This window comes from Rhinatrema bivittatum, chromosome 1, assembly GCF_901001135.1.
Source record: "Rhinatrema bivittatum chromosome 1, aRhiBiv1.1, whole genome shotgun sequence".
NCBI classification, from domain to species: Eukaryota; Metazoa; Chordata; class Amphibia; order Gymnophiona; family Rhinatrematidae; genus Rhinatrema; species Rhinatrema bivittatum.
In genome coordinates, this window is record NC_042615.1 from 125,988,558 (window position 1) to 126,009,901 (window position 21,344).

A 21,344-nucleotide genomic window follows, 5' to 3' on the forward strand; every position below is an offset into this window, starting at 1 on the left:
TTACATCAGGTAAGCAACATTTGCTTTCTCACAGGACAAGCAGGATGGTAGTCCTCACAAATGGGTGAGTACCGAGCTGAGGATGCCCGGGAATGCACCAGATACACCGCAGATGCGCAAAGGCGTAACGACTGAGGTGGAAATGGGAACGGAGGGCATCCGCAACACCATAATGGGTTCGTGGAAGGATGTTGGGTAGTGAATTGAAAAAGGTAAGAGTAGTCGGACTGGCCAAACATGGAGCATGCCGGCTAGTCAATGTAAGCAATAATAGGCTGCAAAGGTATGGAGAGGACTCCAGGCTGCAGCCTGATAAAAAAGTACAAGCAGCAGTAACCAAAGGGAAGCTGTTAAGGCTAAGACGGACACAACAGTATGTGGATACCCACAGTGTTGTAGTGAAATGTCTGCTTGTTGGTAGGAAAGGAAATATAGACCACTTAATCAGAAGGATTAGGTCTGTGTGGCCACTGGAAGTAGCAGGTTGACCCTTGCATGAAGGAAAGAGTCAAGTGGAATTCACATGGAATGCAGTGCAATGTAGATAGAATGTAAGCGCAGCATTACTGTCCAGGAATGTGGAAAACCCAGTCTCTCCCTAGGGCGAGAGAGAGAGGTTAGGAAAAATTAATAGAGTATTTCCTGAGGAAAGGAGATACAACATCTACCTGAAAAGGATAGAAAGTTGAATGCGTAGAACTACTCAGTGGCAGAGGAACGGAGTCAGGTGAGTATGGAAAGAGTGCATAACTCACGGACCCTGCTGGCAGGAATGACATTAAGAGGGAAAGAAGTTCCCTTGCCAAACTGTGGAAGAGAGGAATGGAAAGGCTCAAACGTAGAATATATGAGACTTAAAAGGAGAATATATATGTTCATTCCGTGATTAGAGAAATAGAGGCGGCTTGATCAGTGGATAATCCATGGTAAGCCGACTCAGAGAGGATTACCGAAAACGGGAATCCAACTCCCAAAACGATACACCTCCTAAGAGAAAGGTGTATCTATGTGGAGGATGTCTGGAGAACAGAATCCGAGGGAGTAAGAAAAAATGGTGGAAAAGTAAAAGGGGTAATACCTCTTTTTTTTTTTTTTTTTTTAGCGTCAGGAGGTAAAGCCTGCCATATTAAACGGCAAGATTTATGTTTAGAAGGTTTTGTGACGCTACCAGAACCTAAGAACATCAGTAAGTCTATGATTTGGGACTGACTGGTGAGAGAATAAAAGGTTACTGATATGATGGATTGAGAAGTATGGGAAAGCATACTGATCTCAGTCAGGGAGTGGGGAAAAGAATACTGAACCCCATCCCAGTTCAACATTAGAAGAATGCTGGCTACGAGAGGCAGCAGAAGAGATATATTGAAGAGGCCTTTGATGGAAGAAAAGGCATCTAAGGGAACGCATAGGAAACATGTGCAGGGAGCAGAACCTGTGCATCGTATGGAATGATGCAGACGCCGAGGAAAGTTTAGTTAAACTCAGCGTTAAAAGATTTGCCCTGTACACATGTAATTGAGACCATTCGAGAGGATAGAACCTACGTGGAGAAGGTCTGATAGAGCGTTCATTAAATCTCTTAGATATGTGGCCCAAGGACGCATGAAGTGAACAAGGGCCAAGGGTAGAGCTGCGCAGCTGTCTAGCAGAGCAGCTAAGAGGTAATGCGTGCTTATGAGTTGGAAAGCACATTGTCCCTATGCTGTCTGTCTGTATGCACAAAGAATTGTTGCAAAAGCAGTATTGGAAGGCATAAGGGCATAACTCATGGGTGCAACGTCCAGGAAGTTTATGAGAAACTATGCTGGAGTGCAATAGATGCATAATGGGTTAACAGCTTTCAGGAGAAACTTTATAACCCTAAGGAATTGCGAGCATGAGTCGAAGGAGACTAGGTCCTAGTTCGAACTGGGATAAGAATCAGGGACGAAAGCAATGAAACCACTTAGGTCCATTGAGTATAGAATGTCACTGAATATAACCCATAGCAGTTTTGAATTATGAGAAAAATGCATAGTGGGAAGAAACCCCATAGCCCAACCATGAAAAGTTGAAAGGCTGAGGTTATGGAAAATATGCGCAGGGACATATAACAATGTATCAGAATGTCTGTGCGCATGCTGGACAAGAGGGTCTTAAGACTGTGGTGTCCAGAAGTGTTACAGAAGGGATTTATGGCAGTGACAGTAATCCCAGTTAGTAAATGTATAGTGAGTCCTGAAAAAAGTGAGAGCTCCTTGCATGTACTGAAAGTGGTTAGCAGTAGTCTATGCAAGGAAAGTGAATGATGTTACACTCCGCAGAGAAAACAGCATTCACCAACAGTGATGCAAGAGACAGTTCACTTACCGAAGCTGGTGCCAGCGGCAGAGCTTGGGGTTGTAATGTTGACTCACCATAAAGCACATAGAAACATTAAAATAATGTACTTACTGCAGTATGGAGTGATGGTAACCAAAGATACCATTGTACCTGTGACGTCTAAAGAAAGTTGGATTTTCTTAGGTCCAGGATGTGCGGAGAGTAACTATTTTCTGTTAAAAGAAAGAATAGTGCAATTAAAACTCCCCAACCCCCCTCCCTTCTCCCCTCTGCACTTCGTAGCGCCTGGGGGAGTGTACCGGGACTTTGGTACAAGGTGGGGTGGCCGCTCTGATATCTGACCAGATGGGAGACCAGGAGGTGTCCCAATGGAGGATATCATGTAGGCTCCTGCAGGTGTGTGAGCGGTAAGTGGTACCCGCATTTCTGTATGCTGTACAAGGAGACACTGAGACCTGTGGCCAGGCCTCAAGGTGGACTTGTACATGGGGCAATGGTTGCTGAATCTCATGTTTAGCAGATCAGCCAATGCAGCTGGACCTTGGTTGGGAGGGAACCAAGAGTCAGAGCATTGGTCGGCACAGGGACTTGTTACTGACAAGAGAAGAAGCCCTGCTGCAATCCCAAGAAGATAGAGGGGTTCTCCTGATATTGTGGCTAACATAGCGATATGTGACACTAATACAGTTCTAAAAGGCACATGACCCAGAACTTTTCGAACCACGGTCCGAATGGGAGAACACAACTCTATGGGAATGCCGCCGAAGCGGGTACTTACCATCCGACGTGGATCGCCGCAAGACGAGCCGGTGAAGATTGTTGACTCCGACGGTCTCCGGAGTCCTCGAGGGTAAGGCCGGGGACGTAAACGTCCATCTCGCTCTGAAACCCGGTATGGTGGCACAGGTACAGAGGAGACAGGCCAGGCGTGAGTGGCGTTTAGACTGCTAAGTGTAACAGATGGCCATAGTCCCACACCACTTGACGGTGGGGCACGCCAGGAACAGAGGAGCCCTAACGGAACTCATGTTCCCTTCCCTCGTCACAGCGGCTCGATGTGTCGTGACGCCAATGCAGAAGCTGTCGGACCTGGATCCGGAAGTTCTGGATCACCAAGGACTGCCAAAACTGTAGGAACAGTGCTGATGGCAGTGGTGATGTCGCTCTGCCCGAGCGTTGTCCAGCCTGGAGAAGGATGGCACCGATGTGCTGGATGGCGTCAGCGGCGGACGATCACGATGTCGGCGATGATGGGTGCCACGGTGCTCGGCCCGGTCTTTCCCCAGCGCCGAGATGGAAGCCCTCGTCGTCCTGGAAGGCGATCGATGACGAACTGTCAGCACGCCTGCTCTGCTCCTGACACAATGGAGTGTCTTAAGCTAATACGGGGCTTAAAAAAGAACCCAAAGCGTGGAGCAATGTGAGGAGGCGAGGGTATTATGTGGCGGTGCTATGTCGGTATTGACGATATTGAAGGCAACCTAAGGGGCTTCGAGGATATCATCAAAATGGGTATGAAAAATCGTCGATGACTGGCCAGGAGAATGATGACAGTGACGGGCACTGACAGCAGTGGCATAGGTATCTTTGAAACGATGTGGAATCGAATAATCGAAAAACATTGCCGTTATTGAAAAAGATACCGGCATCGACTGAGTCGAAGTCGAATCAATAGGGCGTCAAGGACACCGAAGGAAAACGGAGGTGTCGAGGGCATCGATGCATGGAGGCGGGCATTTATGCCGTTTGTGGCATGGCCACGGGCATCAACTATAGGGCCACAGACGTTGACGGTATCGATTTGGACAGACTCAGATTTCCAAGTGTACATGGCATCGGTGCCCCAGACACGTGTGTCGGTGGCATCGATATGGACACGTATGGAATCGATGGCATGGATCTCCCAGTCGATGAATTCCATCCCGGCATCAATGCCAGTCCTGGAATCGGCATGGGCATCGATGCCAGCCATAAGGCTGGCATTGGCATCAACGCCCATCCACGGAATCGAGCCGGCATGGATACCCACCGATGGGACCCACCTGGGCATCGAATTTCACCGATGGGAGCAGCCTGGCATCGACTGCCCTCGATGGATGCATTCTAACATAGATGCCCATGGATGAAACACCTGGGCATCGGTGTCCATCGATGCAAAAGGACCTGGCACCGATGCCATCGGACGGCCATCTGGCACCAATGCCATCGACGGACAAGCCATCCGGCACCGATGTCCACCGATGGGGACCATCCGGCATCGATGCCCACCGATGAATCGATGTGGCACCGATGCCCACCGATGGAAAAGGGCTGGACATCGGTGGGGAGGATGGGGCATCGATGGCATCCCCAAAAGGGGGGGTGGCATCGATGAAGTGACCCTGGGATCGTTAAAAAGTGTCTCGGGCAGCGGTGGCGGCGACCCGAGTATGCATGGCAGTGACTAACAGCGTGTGCGTCAATGGCATGCATCCGGGTAGGGACGGCACCGAGGAAGCCCAAGGAAAAAAACAGTGCGTAGGAGGAAAAAGCCTGGTAGCACTGAAAAGCAAAAAACATGGATAAAGGCATCAGGGCACCGTGGGGGGAGGGGCGCTGATGACATATAAAAGCCCAGGGCGGTTTAGGAGGGTCCCGGTGTAGCGATAGGGTATCGACTGCGTGAGGGTACCAGGGAACGAAGGACTTGAAGCTACAGAGGTCCTAAAGTTAAGGAAAAAATCCCTACCCCACTAGCATAAGCAAGCAGAGTGTCACAGAGATACTTGCAAGCTGTTTAAAGCTAACTGAAAAATGGGGGAAGGGAAGGCTTCAGTCAGTTAACAGCCTTAAGATAGTGACAGGAACCGACCGAAAAATAAGAATTAGTACTCACCGAGCGTCGTAAAAACGTACGCGGAGGGAGACCTGTGCAGGGAAAAGTGTTTTTTGAAGTGAAAAGTTAAGTGTTTCCATGAGGTAATTAGTTAAAAAATCCTCACAGAGCTCCAACCGCTATGCTGACTGCAGAGCGGAAAAAAGAAGACTGAGGGAGACACCTGTGGCTCACAGGGATAATTGCAGGCTGGGCATGCTCAGTGCACCCAGTGTGCCAGTGTCAGTCAAAGCTTGTTGAAACTTTGACAGAAAAGTTTTCCGTACAGGGCTCCATCCTCGATGTCACCCATTTGTGAGGACTACCATCCTGCTTGTCCTGTGAGAAATCACCTTGCAAAGTCAAAGGTGTATCAAGACATCTGGACCTCTGAAGACAGATGCAGTTCCCAGGACTGCATCAAGAATGAGCTCTCCTCTCCACTGGATTCACAGCCACAGCATCGCTGCTCCTGTCATCGTGCACAATTGGAGACCGTGGCTTCGTCTTAACTCTATGCTTGCTAATAGAACTTCTCGATGACTGCACTGTAGAGGCAGAACCCTTCTCTTTCTTCAGGTGGGAGAAGAGTGATGACAGCGTCTCGTTCCCAATGCTCTATATCCTCCTGATGTCTATGCATCACTAGTGTCCAGTGCAGCTCTTGAGTCCATTAATTTTGATGCCTCTGATGTAGATTCTATTGGGCTGGTCTTAAGATGCCCAAAGTACTTTTACTTAAGCTCCAACCAGGACAGGCACCTCCTAGGGGACATGGCTGCACAACGATAATACCCCACAATATCATTTGATGCTCTCATGGGATTCTGTGATAAATATGACCCTGTCACTGGTAGACTTAGCTATGGCCAGACAAAAAAAAAAAACAAAAAAAACACAACACTAAAGGCAAAATTGAACTCTACGACCACAGGTAAGTGCAAACTCAGAATGGAAACTTGCAAAAAACACAACTGAAAAGCTTCACCTAAGGATACTAACAAGGGGCACCAGATACAAATCTTGCCTGTTCTGCAGGAAAAAAAACCACACTGAAGAAAAAAGCAAGAATAAAGACATGCAACGGGTAGGCTCTGTGGAAAACTGACCAAGGAGTCCCTATATGGAATCACATGCCCAGAAACTGACAAATGCTCCAGACCAGGCTCCATCAGTTGTCACCCACTTTTGAGGACTGCCATCCTGCATGTCCTTGGAGAAAACTAAAATTGTTAAATAAAAAAAACCATGATACAATCTGAAGAGTATGTACTTGTCAAGGGGGCAAAAGTTAAAGAAAAAATAATTATTATACCTGGCTGCTGTCTATAGCAGGTTCTCCTCTTCCATCTTCCACAGAGACTTGATAATTTTGCAGAGAATCTTTACTCAGTGCAGATGTAAAGTCTTTACACTGAGGTGGTCCACAGATGTCTTCTTTTGGTGGGCTAGCCACTGCATCTTTCCCTTTGTTAGTATTTATTTGTAGTGGCAGAAAATTGAATGACTTTCTGTTTTCACAAAGCTGGCGTTTGTTGTTTGCAGCAGTTGCTCTACCTTGGGAATCACTTCCAATGCTCCTCTAAAAAAAAATAAATAAATAAAATTAAAAAAAAAATCTATTTAATATTTTCAATTAACAGCAGACAAAATGACCTCACTAATAGACAACTGGTACCTCACAATAGAAGGGAGACAGAATTTCATCTGCCAACAGCTCCAAGTTTAGAAATAAGAAAGAGCTTCAGAAAACTAAATCCCCAATAGCAGATGCCTATAGATTTAAATAAGACTATGCATTTGAAAATTCCAAAAATGGCAAAAGCAGGCAGACAACTGAATTTAAATGAAAAAGTAGCCAGACCAAACCAAACCTAAATGGCAACAAATGCCAGAACCAGAATCAAGCATTGTCAAATAGAAATGTTGAATTCAAGTCCAAACTGAGACCATGAATGTCTCATGTGTGCCAATTAAAGAAACAGAGGAAGGAAAAATCTCTCTAGCTTTACACAAAATACAAAAAGTTTATCATTTGGTTCAGCAAGGGAAAAAGGTCATTAAAGAAAAATGATCCTACAATGGAGAAATCTCTTACCTGATAATTTTGTTTTCCTTAGTGTAGGCAATGGGAGTCAGGACCAACAGGTTATATGCTCCCCTGCTAGCAGATGGAGTCGGAGTCAGGTTTCGAAGATGCGCCCCTGCAGTGACCTCAGCCCTTTGGTATATTCTCTTCAAAAGCCATTGTGGACATACTATTGAAAAATACTTAATTAAAACCGGATAACAATAACTGTACTCAACCAACCACTGAATGCCAGCAAGATAGATGCCCTGTTCTAGGAATTAAGCGACAGCTTAACCATAACCTCTTGGAATCTTGGGCAGCCGTGGGTGGGATGCTGAGTTTGTCTGTCTACACTAAGGAAAACGAAATTATCAGGAAAGTAATTTCTCCATTTACTAGCCTGTAGCCCAATTTACTAAGGATCAATGGGATCTACAAAAGCAACTCCTGATCAGGGCAGGAGGCTGCCCGCGGTCTGGTTAGCATTGCCCTTGCAAAGGCTGCATCCTCTCGAGCCTGACAGTCTAGGCGATAGAACCTGGAGAAGGTATGCAAGGAGGACTGGGGGGGGGGGGGGGGGGGGGGGGCGAAATATGATAGAGGTCTTTAAGATCATGAGAGGTCTTGAACGAGTAGATGTGAATCGGTTATTTACACTTCTGGATAATAGAAGGACTAGGGGGCACTCCAGGAAGTTAACAAGTACCACATTTAAGACTAATATGAGAAAATTCTTTTTCACTCTATGCACAATTAAGTTCTGGAATTTGTTGTCAGAGGATGTGGTTAGTGCAGTTAGTGTAGCTGGGTTAAAAAAAAGGTTTGGATAAGTTCTTGGAGGAGAAATCCATTAACTGCTATTAATCAAGTTGACTTAGGGAATGGCCCCTACTATTACTGGCATCAGTAGCATGGGATCTTCTAGTGTTTGGGTACTTGCCAGGTTCTTGTGGCCTGGATGGTCTCTGTTGGAAACAGGATGCTGGGCTTAATGGACCCTTGGTCTGACCCAGCATGGCAATTTCTTATGTTCTTATGAGGACCACGTCACCACTCGGCAAATGTTGATAGGAGGCAGCAGTTTAGCTTTAGCCTACAAGACTGCTTGAGCCCTGGTGGAAAGAGCTTTAAACTGAAAGGGCAATGGCTTTTCTGCCTCTACATAAACTCCTGTGACCACCTCCTTGATCCAGCGAGTTAAGGCAACCCACAAAGCTGGTTCGCCCTGTCTCCTTCCACCGTGAAAAACAAACAAGCAGTCTGTCTTGCACACCAGTTCTGAAAGTTCCAGGTACTGCACCAAAAGCCTACTGATGTTTAAATGGCGGAGGAGGCAGTAGTCTCATGTCCTTGTGCCTGTCCAGGGATGCAACGAAATGGACTGATTCACATGAAACTCAGAGACTACCTTGGGCAAGAAGGAAGGAACTGTATGAAGCTGTAATGCTCCTAGGGGTCATCCGAAGAAATGGTTCCTGACATGACAATGCCTGTAGGTCAAAGATGCGACGAGCTGAGCATATCACCACCAGGAACACCATTTCATGGTTAACATGCTTAAGTACAGACTGTGCAGCAGCCGAAAGGAGGGCCCTGCCAAAATCTCCAATAATAGATTAAGATTCCATAAGGGCACCGGCACCGTAGGGGTAGCCAGAGGAGTTTTACCCCTTTCAGGAAAACGGGCCATGTCTGAATGTGCCGACAGGCAGTTAATGATCACTTCGCCTCTTAAACAGGAAAGCGCCATTACCTGGATCTTCAAGGAGTTAAGGGACAACCCTTTAAAGAAGCAGTTCTGTAAAAATTACAGGCCCAAAGGGATTTTGGCCATTCGAGGGGCAACATTGCGTTCGTCGCACCAGGCCTCAAATACTCTCCGGACCCATGCTTACGACGTAGATAAATTCCACGCACGGAGCAAGGTGGTAATTACTGCCACCGAATATCCATGCTTCATAAGGCGAGCCCTCTCAAGGACCAAACCGTAAGACAAAATCAAGCCGGATCCTCAGGAAGGACTGGACTTTGCTGGAGCAGGTCCCTGGAGGGAGACCGGAGAGGGGTCTCCACTAGAAGCCTCCGCATCTCTGGGTACCATGGGTGCCTGGGCTAATCCAGAACCACTGGGAGGACAAAAGGCTTCTGCGACTGAAGAATTGGGAAACCTTCATATTGTGAGATGTGGCCAGCAGGTCGATGGACGGGAGGCCCAGCGATCTACTAGCAGCTGAAAGGCTCTGGCCGACAACATCCATTCTCCTGGATCCAGATTCTCCCTGCTTAGAAAGTCTGCTCTGACGTTATTTTTTCCTGCGATATGGGAGACAGAGATCATCTGTAACTTCAATTCCGCCCATTCCATAAACAGATTTATCTCCAGAGACACTTGCTGGCTCTCTGTTTCTCCCTGGCGGTTGATGTAAGCTACCGTTATGTTGTCATACATCACACTGACCATCTGACCCTTAAGTAAGTGGCTGAACTGTAGACACGCCAATCTGACCTCCTGGGCTTTCAGGCAGTTTATGTTCCAGAGTGCTTCTTCCTTGGTCCAACGCCCCTGGGCCATCAGCTCCTGACAGTGAGCTCCCCGACCCTGGAGGCCCGCATCTGTCATGAGGACCAGCCAGTTTGGTGGGGACATGCCCAGGTGAGCTTCCTGAAGGCACTAATGGAGCCGAGAACATACTCCCATCGGTAGGTGGAGGTGAATCGAATAGCTTTGAGCCAGTGGGTTCCAACCTGAGAGCAGGGAGCATTGAAGGGCCACGTGTGTCCTCACCCACAGTACTTCCTCCAGGGTTGAGGCCATCGAACAAAGGACCTTAAGATAGCTCCACACCTTGGGGCTTCGGATATCAACTTCCTTATCCATGAGGGCAGGAGAAGACCTTGCCCTGCTTGGTGTCCAACCGGACTCCCAGATATTTCAAGGAGGGTTTGAGGCTGCTTTTGTCCATATTTAAGACCCAACCAAGCTCCTGAAGCAGGGACGACACCCTGCTGGTCACCCGGAGACTCTCTTACCATGACTTCACTCGGATCAACCAGCTATCCAAGTACAGGTGCAACAGGATTCCCTCTTTCCCCAGTGCCACTGCTACGACCATCATAATCTTGGAAAAGGTTCTGGGGGCAGTGGCCAGGCCAAAGGGCAGCACCTGGAACTGATAATGGCAGCCCAGTACCACATATCGGAATATGAAGGGAGGCCTCGGAGAGGTCCAGGGAGGTTAAGAACTCTCCTGGTTGTACAGCCATTATCACGGAGCATAGAGTTTCCATGCAGAAAAAATAAATTACCCGTAGGTGTTGGTTGACACTCTTGAGGACCAGGATGGGTGGGGGGGGGGGGGGGGGGGGGGGGCGAAAGGAACTCTCCTTCTTGGGTACGATGAAATAGATGGAACACCACCCCGTATTTTCCTGAGGCACAGGTACTGGAATTTCAATTTGAGGAGCCTTATCAACGTAGACTCCACCGCCTGCTTCTTGTGCTGAGAATGACAAGACGACGTCATGAACAAGTCCCAAAGAGTGTTGCGAAACTCCAGTACGTATCCTTCTCTCATGACATCCAGTACCCATTTGTCGGACGTGATCTCGACCACCGCTGGTAGAAGAGGGATGGTCAACCCCCTATTTCTTCGTTCCGTGGATGGGTTGGCAAAAAACTTCCTTGGGGCGTTCAGGCCGAACCTGAACCTGTCCCTCTTGGGCTGTCAGTTCCGAAAGGACTCAAACCTCCTGAAGGACGGAGGCCTCTGAAATGCCGAATATCTGTGGGGCCGAAAGCATTGGGGGGGCTCCTGGATCGACCCCTCATAGGTGAAGGGCGCTGTGACTGCTCTCTCATCTCCCGGTAACCAGGGCACTGGAGATTCACCCCACTTACTGGCCAGCTTTTCCAATTCACTTCTGAAAAGGAGTGATCCCTTATAAGGCATCTTTAGAGGTTGCATCTGTTGACCAATTTCACAGCCATAGCTGTCTTCTGGCCGCTATCAATGAGGCCACTCCTCTGGCCGAGGTAAGGACTAGGTCAGAGTCCGTGTCAGCTAAAAAGGCAGCGTCAGACTCCTTAGCTTCTCTGTAATACGTCCATAAGACATCCATCTCTCTGGAGAGAAGCAGGCATGAGAGAGCCACTAGGGTACAGCAGGAAATAATCTGTAAGGTCATTGCTGTCACATCGAAGACTTGCTTAAGGATGGACACCATCCTCCTATCATGCGCATCCTTTAAGGCTGCTGCTCCCTCCACTGGGATAGCTGTTTGCTTCGAAATAGAGCAGACTAGTGCATCCACTTTAGGGAAACACAGGCATTCTCTCACCACCAGTTTCAGTGGGTACAGAGATTCTAATGCTCAACCACCTTTAAAACTCACTTCAGGGGCGTCCCATTCCAGGTCAATCAACTCCTGGATGGCTTCCAGTACCGGATAATAGCAAGAGGCTTGCCGTAGGGCCATCAGAACGGGATTCTTCTTAGGTCCCGTCATGGAATCCACCCCAGGAACTCCCAGCGTCTTCAGACTCTGGGAAACCAGGGTCGGCAATTCGTCTCTATGGAAAAAAACATAACGGTCTGAAATGGTTCTGAACCTGGAGGGATTTTTCCATCTTCCAAGGAATCTGGATCCCCTTCTTCGTCTATGTCGCTGCCAGGGGCAGCCCTGGTGAGGCGAGGCACGTCTCGAGGTCTGCCGATAGGACTTGGAGAGGGAGGCCTTACCGGCTGTGGTTCCTTCCAGACAGGGGCATATAAAGCAGACTGCGTCTGTACGAAGGCTTAAAGGTCTTGAAAAAATTCCACCCAAGAGAAGGCCGTTGGGTCCATATTTAGCCCAGGAAGAACTAGAGTAGATGCCGCTGAATTTCCCTCTCCTACAGAGACTCTGCCCTAGGATTATTCACATCCGGGGGGTTTCCAGTTAAGGTTGTGGCTGACCTATCCTCAAAATGGGAAGAACCGGGCTTGGTAAAGTCTGGAGAGGTCAACTCTCCCTGGGCCTCCTCAAAGGCTGACATAAGTAAGAATCCAGATCAGACTGAGTAGCCCTAATATGACAAGCAGCACAGAGAGAAAGGTACTTATGTTTCTTTGCTGCCGGAGCTATTAGACACAGCAGCTGTGAAGTCAGCTAGCTCGTGCTTGAAGACTTGAACACATGAATTTCAGACACCTAAGCGGGCCACAGCCAGTGTGCTCAGGAATTCTGCGCCTGAGTGCGTGCAGATTGCACATGAAGTTGTGCGCACATAGCAAATGCGCAGAGCTGACAATTACCACGAGTACAGACGCTGTATGGAGGGCAATGTAAGGTGCACGAAACCACGTGCAAGATGGCACCGACTCAGCCTGAAGCGGGGTCTAGCAGACTGGAGGGTCTCAACTCGCTCGGATACCCACTTCCCTTTACAGTAACGGATCAGAACTAAGTTGGTATGGTGCGCCAAGCAAGGAGACTGGAGGAAATCTTATCAAAACCCCTTCAACGTCTCTGAATAGGAATTCCTCTTTTTTTTTCTTTTTAAAACGTAACTGGGCTCAGCACTTATCAGCTGACTACAAAGGTCTCCAGCTACTGGGGGGGGGGGGGGAGAAGAGAAGAATGCTTTGGCCATCACCGCCATGCCCGCCTTCAAGCTGCTACAGCAGCAAAGTCCACACCGGGAACCAGCAACCAGACCAAGGCACACCTCTGAGGAATATCGGAAATCGCCTCAGGAATTCTCAACTCTGGGAGGGACATTTAGGCATCACCGCAGGAGAGCAGAGCTCAATCTTTCTCCAATTTAATGGTAAAGCAGAGTTGCTTACCTGTAACAGGTGTTCTCACAGGACAGCAGGATGTTGATGTCACCCATATGTGAGGACTGTCTGATGAAGCCAATCACAGAATACTTTTGTCAAAGTTTCTAGAACTTTGACTGGCACTTACTGGGCATGCCCAGCATGGCACTAACCCCGCAGCCAGCAGGGGTCTCCCTTCAGTCATGTGTATAGCATAAAGAACTTGCGAAAAATAATAATAAATTGCAAGCGAACACAACTCCGCGGAATGGTGGGTTGGTGGGTTTCGCGAGGACTAACATCCTGCTGTCCTGTGAGAACACCTGTTACAGATAAGCAACTCTGCTTTCTCACAGGACAAGCAGGATGGTAGTCCTCACATATGGGTGAATAACAAGCTGAGGATGCCAGCGCATGTACCGAAAACACCCAAAGACGTGTAACATGCACGTGGATTACAAACTGGTTAAAAGACAGGAAACAGAGAGTAGGATTAAATGGTCAATTTTCTCAGTGGAAAAGGGTAAACAGTGGAGTGCCTCAGGGATCTGTACTTGGACCGGTGCTTTTCAATATATATATATAAATGATCTGGAAAGGAATATGACGAGTGAGGTTATCAAATTTGCGGCTGATACAAAATTATTCAGAGTAGTTAAATCACAAGCGGACTGTGATACATTACAGGAGGACCTTGCAAGACTGAAAGATTGGGCATCCAAATGGCAGATGAAATCTAATGTGGACAAGTGCAAGGTGTTGCATTATAGGGAAAAATAACCCTTGCTGTAGTTACACGATGTTAGGTTCCATATTAGGAGCTACCACCCAGGAAAAAGATCTAGGCATCATAGTGGATAATACTTTAAAATCATCCGCTCAGTGTGCTGCAGCAGTCAAAAAAGCAAACAGAATGTTAAGAATTATTAGGAAGGGAATGGTTAATAGAACGGAAAATGTCATAATGCCTCTGTATCGCTCCCTGGTGAGACCGCACTTTGAATACTGTGTATAATTCTGGTCGCCGCATTTCAAAAAAAGATATATTTGCGATGGAGAAGGTACAGAGAAGGGCAACCAAAATGATAAAGGGGACGGAACAGCTCCCCTATGAGGAAAGGCTGAAGAGGTTAGGGCTGTTCAGCTTGGAGAAGAGACTGCTGAGGGGGGATATGATAGAGGTCTTTCAGATCATGAGAGGTCTTGAACAAGTAGATGTGACTCGGTTATTTACATTTTCGAATAATAGAAGGACTAGGGGGCATTCCATGAACTCAGCAAGTAACACATTTAAGACTAAATCGGAGAAAATTATTTTTCATTCAACGCACAATAGAGCTCTGGAATTTGTTGCCAGAGGATGTGGTTAGTGCAGTTAGTGTAGCTGGGTTCAAAAAAGGTTTGGATAAGTTCTTGGAGGAGAAGTCCATTAATGGCTATTAATCAATTTTACTTAGGGAATAGCCACGGCTATTAATTGCATCAATAGCATGGGATCTTCTTGGTGTTTGGGTAATTGCCAGGTTCTTGTGGCCTGGTTTTGGCTTCTGTTGGAAACAGGATGCTGGGCTTGATGGACCCTTGGTCTGACCCAGCATGGCAATTTCTTATGTTCTTAACAACAGGGATGATGATTTGGTATATGAGCAGTCTGAATATCCCAGCGGGTGTAGAAGGAAGTTGGATATTACACTGAGAATAGATTGCGTAGAACAGACTGGCCAAAGATAGAATCTTGTGTACCAGCCTTGTCTATGCAATAGTGTGCTGCAAAGGTATGAAGAGAACTCCAGCTTGCCGCTTTGCAGATATCAACGAGAGGTACAGAACTAAGGTGTGCAACCGACGTTGCTATTGCTCTAATGGAATGCACTTTATCCCATTCCTGAAGCGGAAGGCCTGCTTGCTAATAGCAGAAGGAGATACAGTCTGCTAACCACGAGGACAGGGTCTGCTTTCCAACCGGCATTCCCAGCTTATGGTTTTCAAAGGACACAAAAAGCTGGGTGGATTTCCTGTGGCCTGCAGTGTGTTCCAAATAAAAAGGCAAGCGCATGTTTACCGTCCAAGGAATGCAGAGCCCGCTCAGCAGAAAGTGAGTGGGGCTTCGGAAAGAAAGTGGGCAGCACTATGGATTGACTTAAATGAAATTCAGATACCACTTTTCGGTAGAAATTTTGGATGAGTGCGAAGGACCACCCGATCATGAAGAAATTTCGTGTAAGGGGGGTATGTAACCAGTGCCTGTAGCTCACTGATCCTGCGCGCAGACAATGCCAGAAAGAAAAGGACCTTCCAAGTGAAATGTTTCAGCTTGCAATGAATGCAGAGGTTCAAATGGAGGTTTCATGAGCTGCGCTAAAGCCACATTAAGGTCCTAAGACTGGGCCGGTGGACAGAGAGGAGGCTTCAAGTGAAGCAAGCCCTTCATAAAGCGCACTACCAGGGGCTGTGTCGAGATAGAGACATCCCCTGTACCCCTATGGAAGGCGGCCACTGCACTGACATGCACTCTGATGGAGGTTTGTTAACCCGACTGAGAGATGCCAGAGGTAGTCTAAAAACTGATTCGTGGGGCAGGTAAAAGGATCTAACTCCTTTGAAGTACACCACAACGAAAATCTTTTCCATTTCAATTTCGAATGATAAGACCTTCTAGTAGAAGGCTTTCGTGAAGCTAGCAGGACTTGAGATACAGATTCCGAAAGATTGAGAGGTTGTATGATCAACCTTTCAACATCCAAGCCATCAGTGACCAGGCCTGAAGGTTGGGGTGGCGCAATTGGCCGTTCCTCTGAGATATGAGGGACGGGTCCGAGTCTAGAGGAATCTGTGGACACAGAGAGAGATCCAGAAGGATGGGAAACCAAGGCTTACTTGGCCAATAGGGGGCTATGAGAATCATTAGACCCCTGTCCATGCGTAACTTCACAAGAGCCTTGCTGATGAGAGGAAGTGGTGGGTAGGCTTAAAGGAGGCCTTCCCTCCAGGAGATGGCGAACGTGTCTCGAGGTGGAACTTTGCGACTGCGATGGAGAGAGCAGAAGTTGTCCACCTTGCGATTCTGCAGAAATGCGAATAGGTCGATGGTTGGACGCCCCCACTTCCGGAATAAACTGTCCGCAACGACAGGGTTGAGGGACCAATTGTGGGGCTGAAATTCCTGACAGATTGTCTGCTAGAACATTGTCCACACCTGCCAAGTAGGTCACTCTGAGAAGCATGGCCTGAGATACAGCAAAAGCCCAAATCCGTGCTACTTCCTAACAAAGGAGGTAGGATCCGGTTCCTCCCTGTTTGTTGATGTACCACACTGCTACCTGGTTGTCCATCTGGATCAGGATTTTGTTGGACAAACAATCCCAAAACGCAGCGAGCACATATCTGATCGCTCGGAGCTCCAGAAAATGTATTTGGTGTTGTGCCTCCTCTACCGACCAGGATCCCTGAAGTCTGTAGGTGGTTGACATGTGCTCCCCACCCTAGAGTGGAAGCATCGGTTGTCAATACTATTTGAGGTTCTGGAGTTTGAAAGCGTAGACCTTAAAGTAGATGGGACTCCAGGATCCACCATGCCAGTGAGAGACGAAGTCGCCTGGTGATGTGGACAATGTTGGACATTGGATGACGTGCCTGTGACCACTGGGACTTTAATGTCCACTGAGTTAATCGCATGGCTAGACAAGCCTTAGGGATAACATAGACAGAGGATGCCATATGCCCCAGCAAGACTAGTAGATGAAGAGCCGTCGTGGTTTGACGAGATCTCATGTTCCGCGCCAATGACGCCAGTGTGTTAGCTCGGTCCTTGGGAAGAAAAGCTCTCTTGCTTGGATCGTGTCGAGATCCGCTCCGATAAAGGAGAGGAACTGAGATGGAATCAGGTGAGATTTCTGATAATTGATTAGAAATCCCAATGGGAGTAGTAGTTGCACTGTAAGGTGGAAGGAGTGAAGAACTCCTTTCGATGACTGAGCTCTCAGCAACCAGTCGTCCAGGTAAGGATAGACATGAGTGCCCAGTCTTCTTAAGTATGCAGTTACTACTGCGAGGCACTTCGTGAAAACCTGAGGGGCTGATGCTAGGCCGAATGGAAGGACCTTGAATTGGAAATGTTGGTTCCCGACAAGGAAGCCGAGGTATTTCCTGTGAGACGTGGTAATTGCGATGTGTATGTATGCGTCTTAGGTCTAGAGAGCAAAGCCAATCCCCCTGTTGAAGAAGGGGAAGCAAAGAGCCCAAGGTTACCATCCGAAATTTCACTTTCTGAAGATGCTTGTTTAAGGTCCTTAGGTCTAATATGGGGCAAATTCCTCCAGTCTTTTTTGGGATTAAAAAGTATCGGGAGTAGAATCCGTGTCCTCTTTGGGCAAGAGGAACCGGTTCTATGGCATTTGCTTGCAGCAGGGAGGAAACCTCTTGCTGCAATTGTGACAATTGTCGGAAGAGGGCCAACCCGGCCAAGGTGGAGTATCAGATGGGATGGAGAGGAAATTTAGATGGTAGCCTTGAGCGACAACTGCCTGCACCCAGCGGTCGGTGGTGATGTTTAGCCACTTGCTGGAGAAGTGGCATAGGTGGTCGCCCACAGGTAGATTGGGTAACTGAGGATGGTCTTCGCTCTGAAGTCTAAATACCACTATAGGAGCAGGTTGGGAAGGAGCTTGAGCTTTCTGAGCTCGAGGCTGGCGCAGTGTAGACTTCTGGAAGGGCCGGGACGGGTGAGCCCGAGACGTCGGTGGATAATATTTACGGGTCCTGTAAGCCGTCCGTTTAGTGTCATGCCGGAATTGGCGTTTGGATGGCGTAGAAAGATCCGCCTGGGCCGCCAAGAGCTGCCGAAGCGCTTCACTATGGTCCTTCAGCTGGGCCACCATCTCTTGGATTTTATCTCCAAACAGCTGGCCTCCCTGTGCATGGGAGGCCAGCCAAACAATCCTGTACTTCAGGACGGAAATCGGAGGACTTCGGCCAAGCCCAACGGCGGGCGCTAATGCCAGCCACAGATAAAAGGGATGCTGTGTCGAAGATATCATATGCTGAGCGGACCTCATGTTTTCTCGCGTCGAACCCCTTCTTTAGTATGGAATTCAGCTGGTCTTGAAGCTGTTCTGGAAGGGACTGCCCAAAATACTGAGCTGTTTAAACAGGTTACGGTTGTACTGTGTCATATGATGCAATACACGAGATAAGCATGGCCCCATGAAAAATCCTGCGGCCTAAAGCGTCGAGGAATTACTGCTCCTTCCCAGGTGGCACAGAGGAATGGGGTTTTGGACCCTTGGCCTTCTTCTGGGTGGACTCCACCACCACCGACTGATGAGCTAACTGCATCTTCTGAAACCCTGGGGAAGGCCGGACCAGGTAAATAGAGTCCATCTTACGGTTCACTGGAGGAACCGACCCAGGATGCTCCCAGTTGCACTGCATCAGATCCTGAAACACCTCATGAACCGGGACAGACATGATTTCCTTTGGAGAATCCAGGAATTGCAGCACTTCTAGCATTTTATGCCTAGAATCCTCTTCAGTCTGCAGCTGGAACGGTATAGTCTCTGCCATCTCCTTTATAAAACTAAAAAAGGAGAGATCTTCTGGCGGAGACTTGCGCATCTCGTCTGGAGAAGACTGTTCTGATGGAACTTCTGTTGAATCCTGGGAATCTGTCGAATCATCCATCCAGGGATCATAGGGTTGATCTCCTGCATCCCTCGGCGGTCCAAGTGGATGTTCTTCAGCCAGAGGGTGAAGTCTGAATGGAATCAGTGCCGGCATGGATGGACCTGGTCTCAGCATCGAAAAATCGAGATCTGGCACTGGATGCACGGGCACCAATGGCATCGGGGACTTAACCGGTGGCCTCAATGGTGGAAGTCCCAACTGTCCCGAAACAGGCTCTGTCATCAACATGTCCTCTTCTCCCAATGAAAGCGAGATGGGTGTCGATGGAATCATTGGTAACTGTGGTTTTCTCTATGCCCCTGGCAGGGCACAGATGAGCAGATCCAGCTTGTCTAGGAGAGGCAGTAGCACCGGAGGCATCAGTGCCAGTTCCCGCACAGGAACCAGCGCTGGCGTCTGTGGTTGCAGGAGGCCTTGGACTGCCTGGACACAGCCTCTTGCACCATCCGGTACAATTCCTCTCTGAGCGCTGGGGTGGTGAGCCCCAGGTCCGGACTGGGAGGCATCACAGGCAGTACCGGAGGGTCCACCGGTCCCAGTGGAGTCTTTGTAGCCCCTTCTAGCAAAGGCGTGGAACGCCTCGGTGCATCTGGCTTCGAGGGCATGAGACGCTCCTCCGCCCGGGTCTTCTTCATCGGTGGTTCAGACGATGGCTCCACCGACGTAGCGGAAGCTGAAGGCACCGGCCTTCGATATTTGTGTTAGTGCTTTTCTCAGGCGCTCCGCTTTTCCCAACTCCGGCATCGATGATGTAGATGCCGAGAACTGGGACAGTGATCGGGAGTCTTCGGCCTCAGATTCACATCAATGCTTCGGCGAGGATCAAGTCGATGGCGCCTGTGGAGACGGGCAATGGAATAACAATGCCATCTTTTCTAACCGTGCCTTACGGCCCTTCAGGGTCATTTGGGCACACTCGGTACATGTCTCCACATCGTGCGATGGTCCGGGACATAAAACACAGACCAGATGAGGGTCCATGATTGACATAGTTCTCGGACAGTCAGGGCATTGACGAAAACCCGTCACCATCGTGGCAGTCGAAAAATTTAGGCCGGTCGCAGTCGGCGCTGACAAGGCCTACAGAGGTCCCCGCCGGGAACCGACTGAAAAACGGTGGTAAACTTACCGGATGACTCTGTATTCGATGGCGAAGAAGGGAGACCCCTAGGGGGTATAATCTTTTGCAAGTTTTGAAAATAATTTCCAGAGGAAAAAATTCCAGTCAGGAACTGTGAAGAGCTCCAAAAATCCACATGGCTATAGCTGCACAGAAAAAAAAAGAGACTGAAGGGAGACCCCTGCTGGATGCAGGGTTAGTGCCATGCTGGGCATGCCAAGTAGATGCCAGTCAAAGTTCTAGAAACTTTGACAAAAGTATTCCATGATTGGCTCCTTCAGATGATATCACCCATATGTGAGGACTACCATCCTGCTTGCCCTGCGAGAACATTTCTTCTTAAGAGTACGGCAATCCTGATAGGGAAAGCACATCCACATCTGCTAGGAGACAGAGATACTGAAGGGCTGAGGTCACTGCAGGGGTGTATCCAAGGTGATGTCAGCTTTCAAACCTGACTTCATCTCCATCTGCTAGCAGGGGAACTTATAACCCATTAGTCCTGAGTCCATCTGGCTACACGCTAGGAAAACAGGTATTTATCAATGCTGGTTTTAAGTGAGATGAAACTGAAATATGGAGCTAGAAGGGAAATAACTTTGAATCCTGAAGCCCAGAATATCATAGGGGTGTGCACAGAGATTTGTTTCTTTGTCTGCTTGTGGACTTTTGATTTTTTTAGGTTTCATTAGCATTTTTATTCAAGGTCCATCATTGGGGCACATTGTCTTTATATGTGATAGCAAGCACTAATGGCAAATAGTGTGCACTAAAATGAAACTTGGAAAAAAATTAAATTACATCAAATATTCTTGTTTTGCTTTACAAATGAAATGAAACAAAAATAGATAATTTAAATGAAACTATATTTCATTAAAAATGAAAGCATATCCCTGGAAGAGCAAGTTTGCTTACCGTAAACTGTGTTTTCCGTAGATAGCAGATGAATTAGCCATGATGTATGGGTACGTCCTCTGTGCCACTAGGTGGCGGAGTTCTCAAAGTCTATTACAAGACTTTTAGCTAGGTACTCCCTCCCTCCTGTATCCTGACAGGATTACCTGAGGCTCCTCAGCAGTATCAAAGCAAGACAGGTGTGCTAGAACTATCCGGGGAGGCGGGCAGGTCAGCATGGCTAATTCATCTGCTATCTACAGAACACACCGATTACGGCAAGCAAACTTGATCTTTTCACATAGATAAGCAGCTGAGTTAGCCATGCTGTCTGGGAGTCCCCAGCTGATGTACTGAGCAAAGGTGAGCGTTATTTCTGTGTATTGTGAAAAAATAATTTTATTTTTTTTTTGCTCAATACGATAACAGAGGCGGACAGTTCCTAAGAAGGTTGTATTTGTTTGTCGATTGTGCCCTTCTGTAGGACAGTCCGTTCCAAAGGGGAATCATCCGCCATCTGTCTGTGGAAACAGCGGTGGGATGTGAAAGTGGAGCGATGACCTTGTCCATTGGTGCATCCATGTCCATGGAGACACTTGA

General features: G+C 48.1%; 1 protein-coding gene across 1 annotated transcript in view; it reads right to left on the reverse strand.

Annotated features, from left to right (window-relative positions):
- Positions 1-21,344, reverse strand: part of PCM1 (pericentriolar material 1) — a 1,078,029-nt gene that overhangs the window by 975,426 nt on the left and 81,259 nt on the right. The window contains 1 exon segment of the mRNA XM_029604912.1: positions 6,492-6,758. Within this exon segment, the coding sequence (XP_029460772.1) occupies positions 6,492-6,758 (267 nt within the window).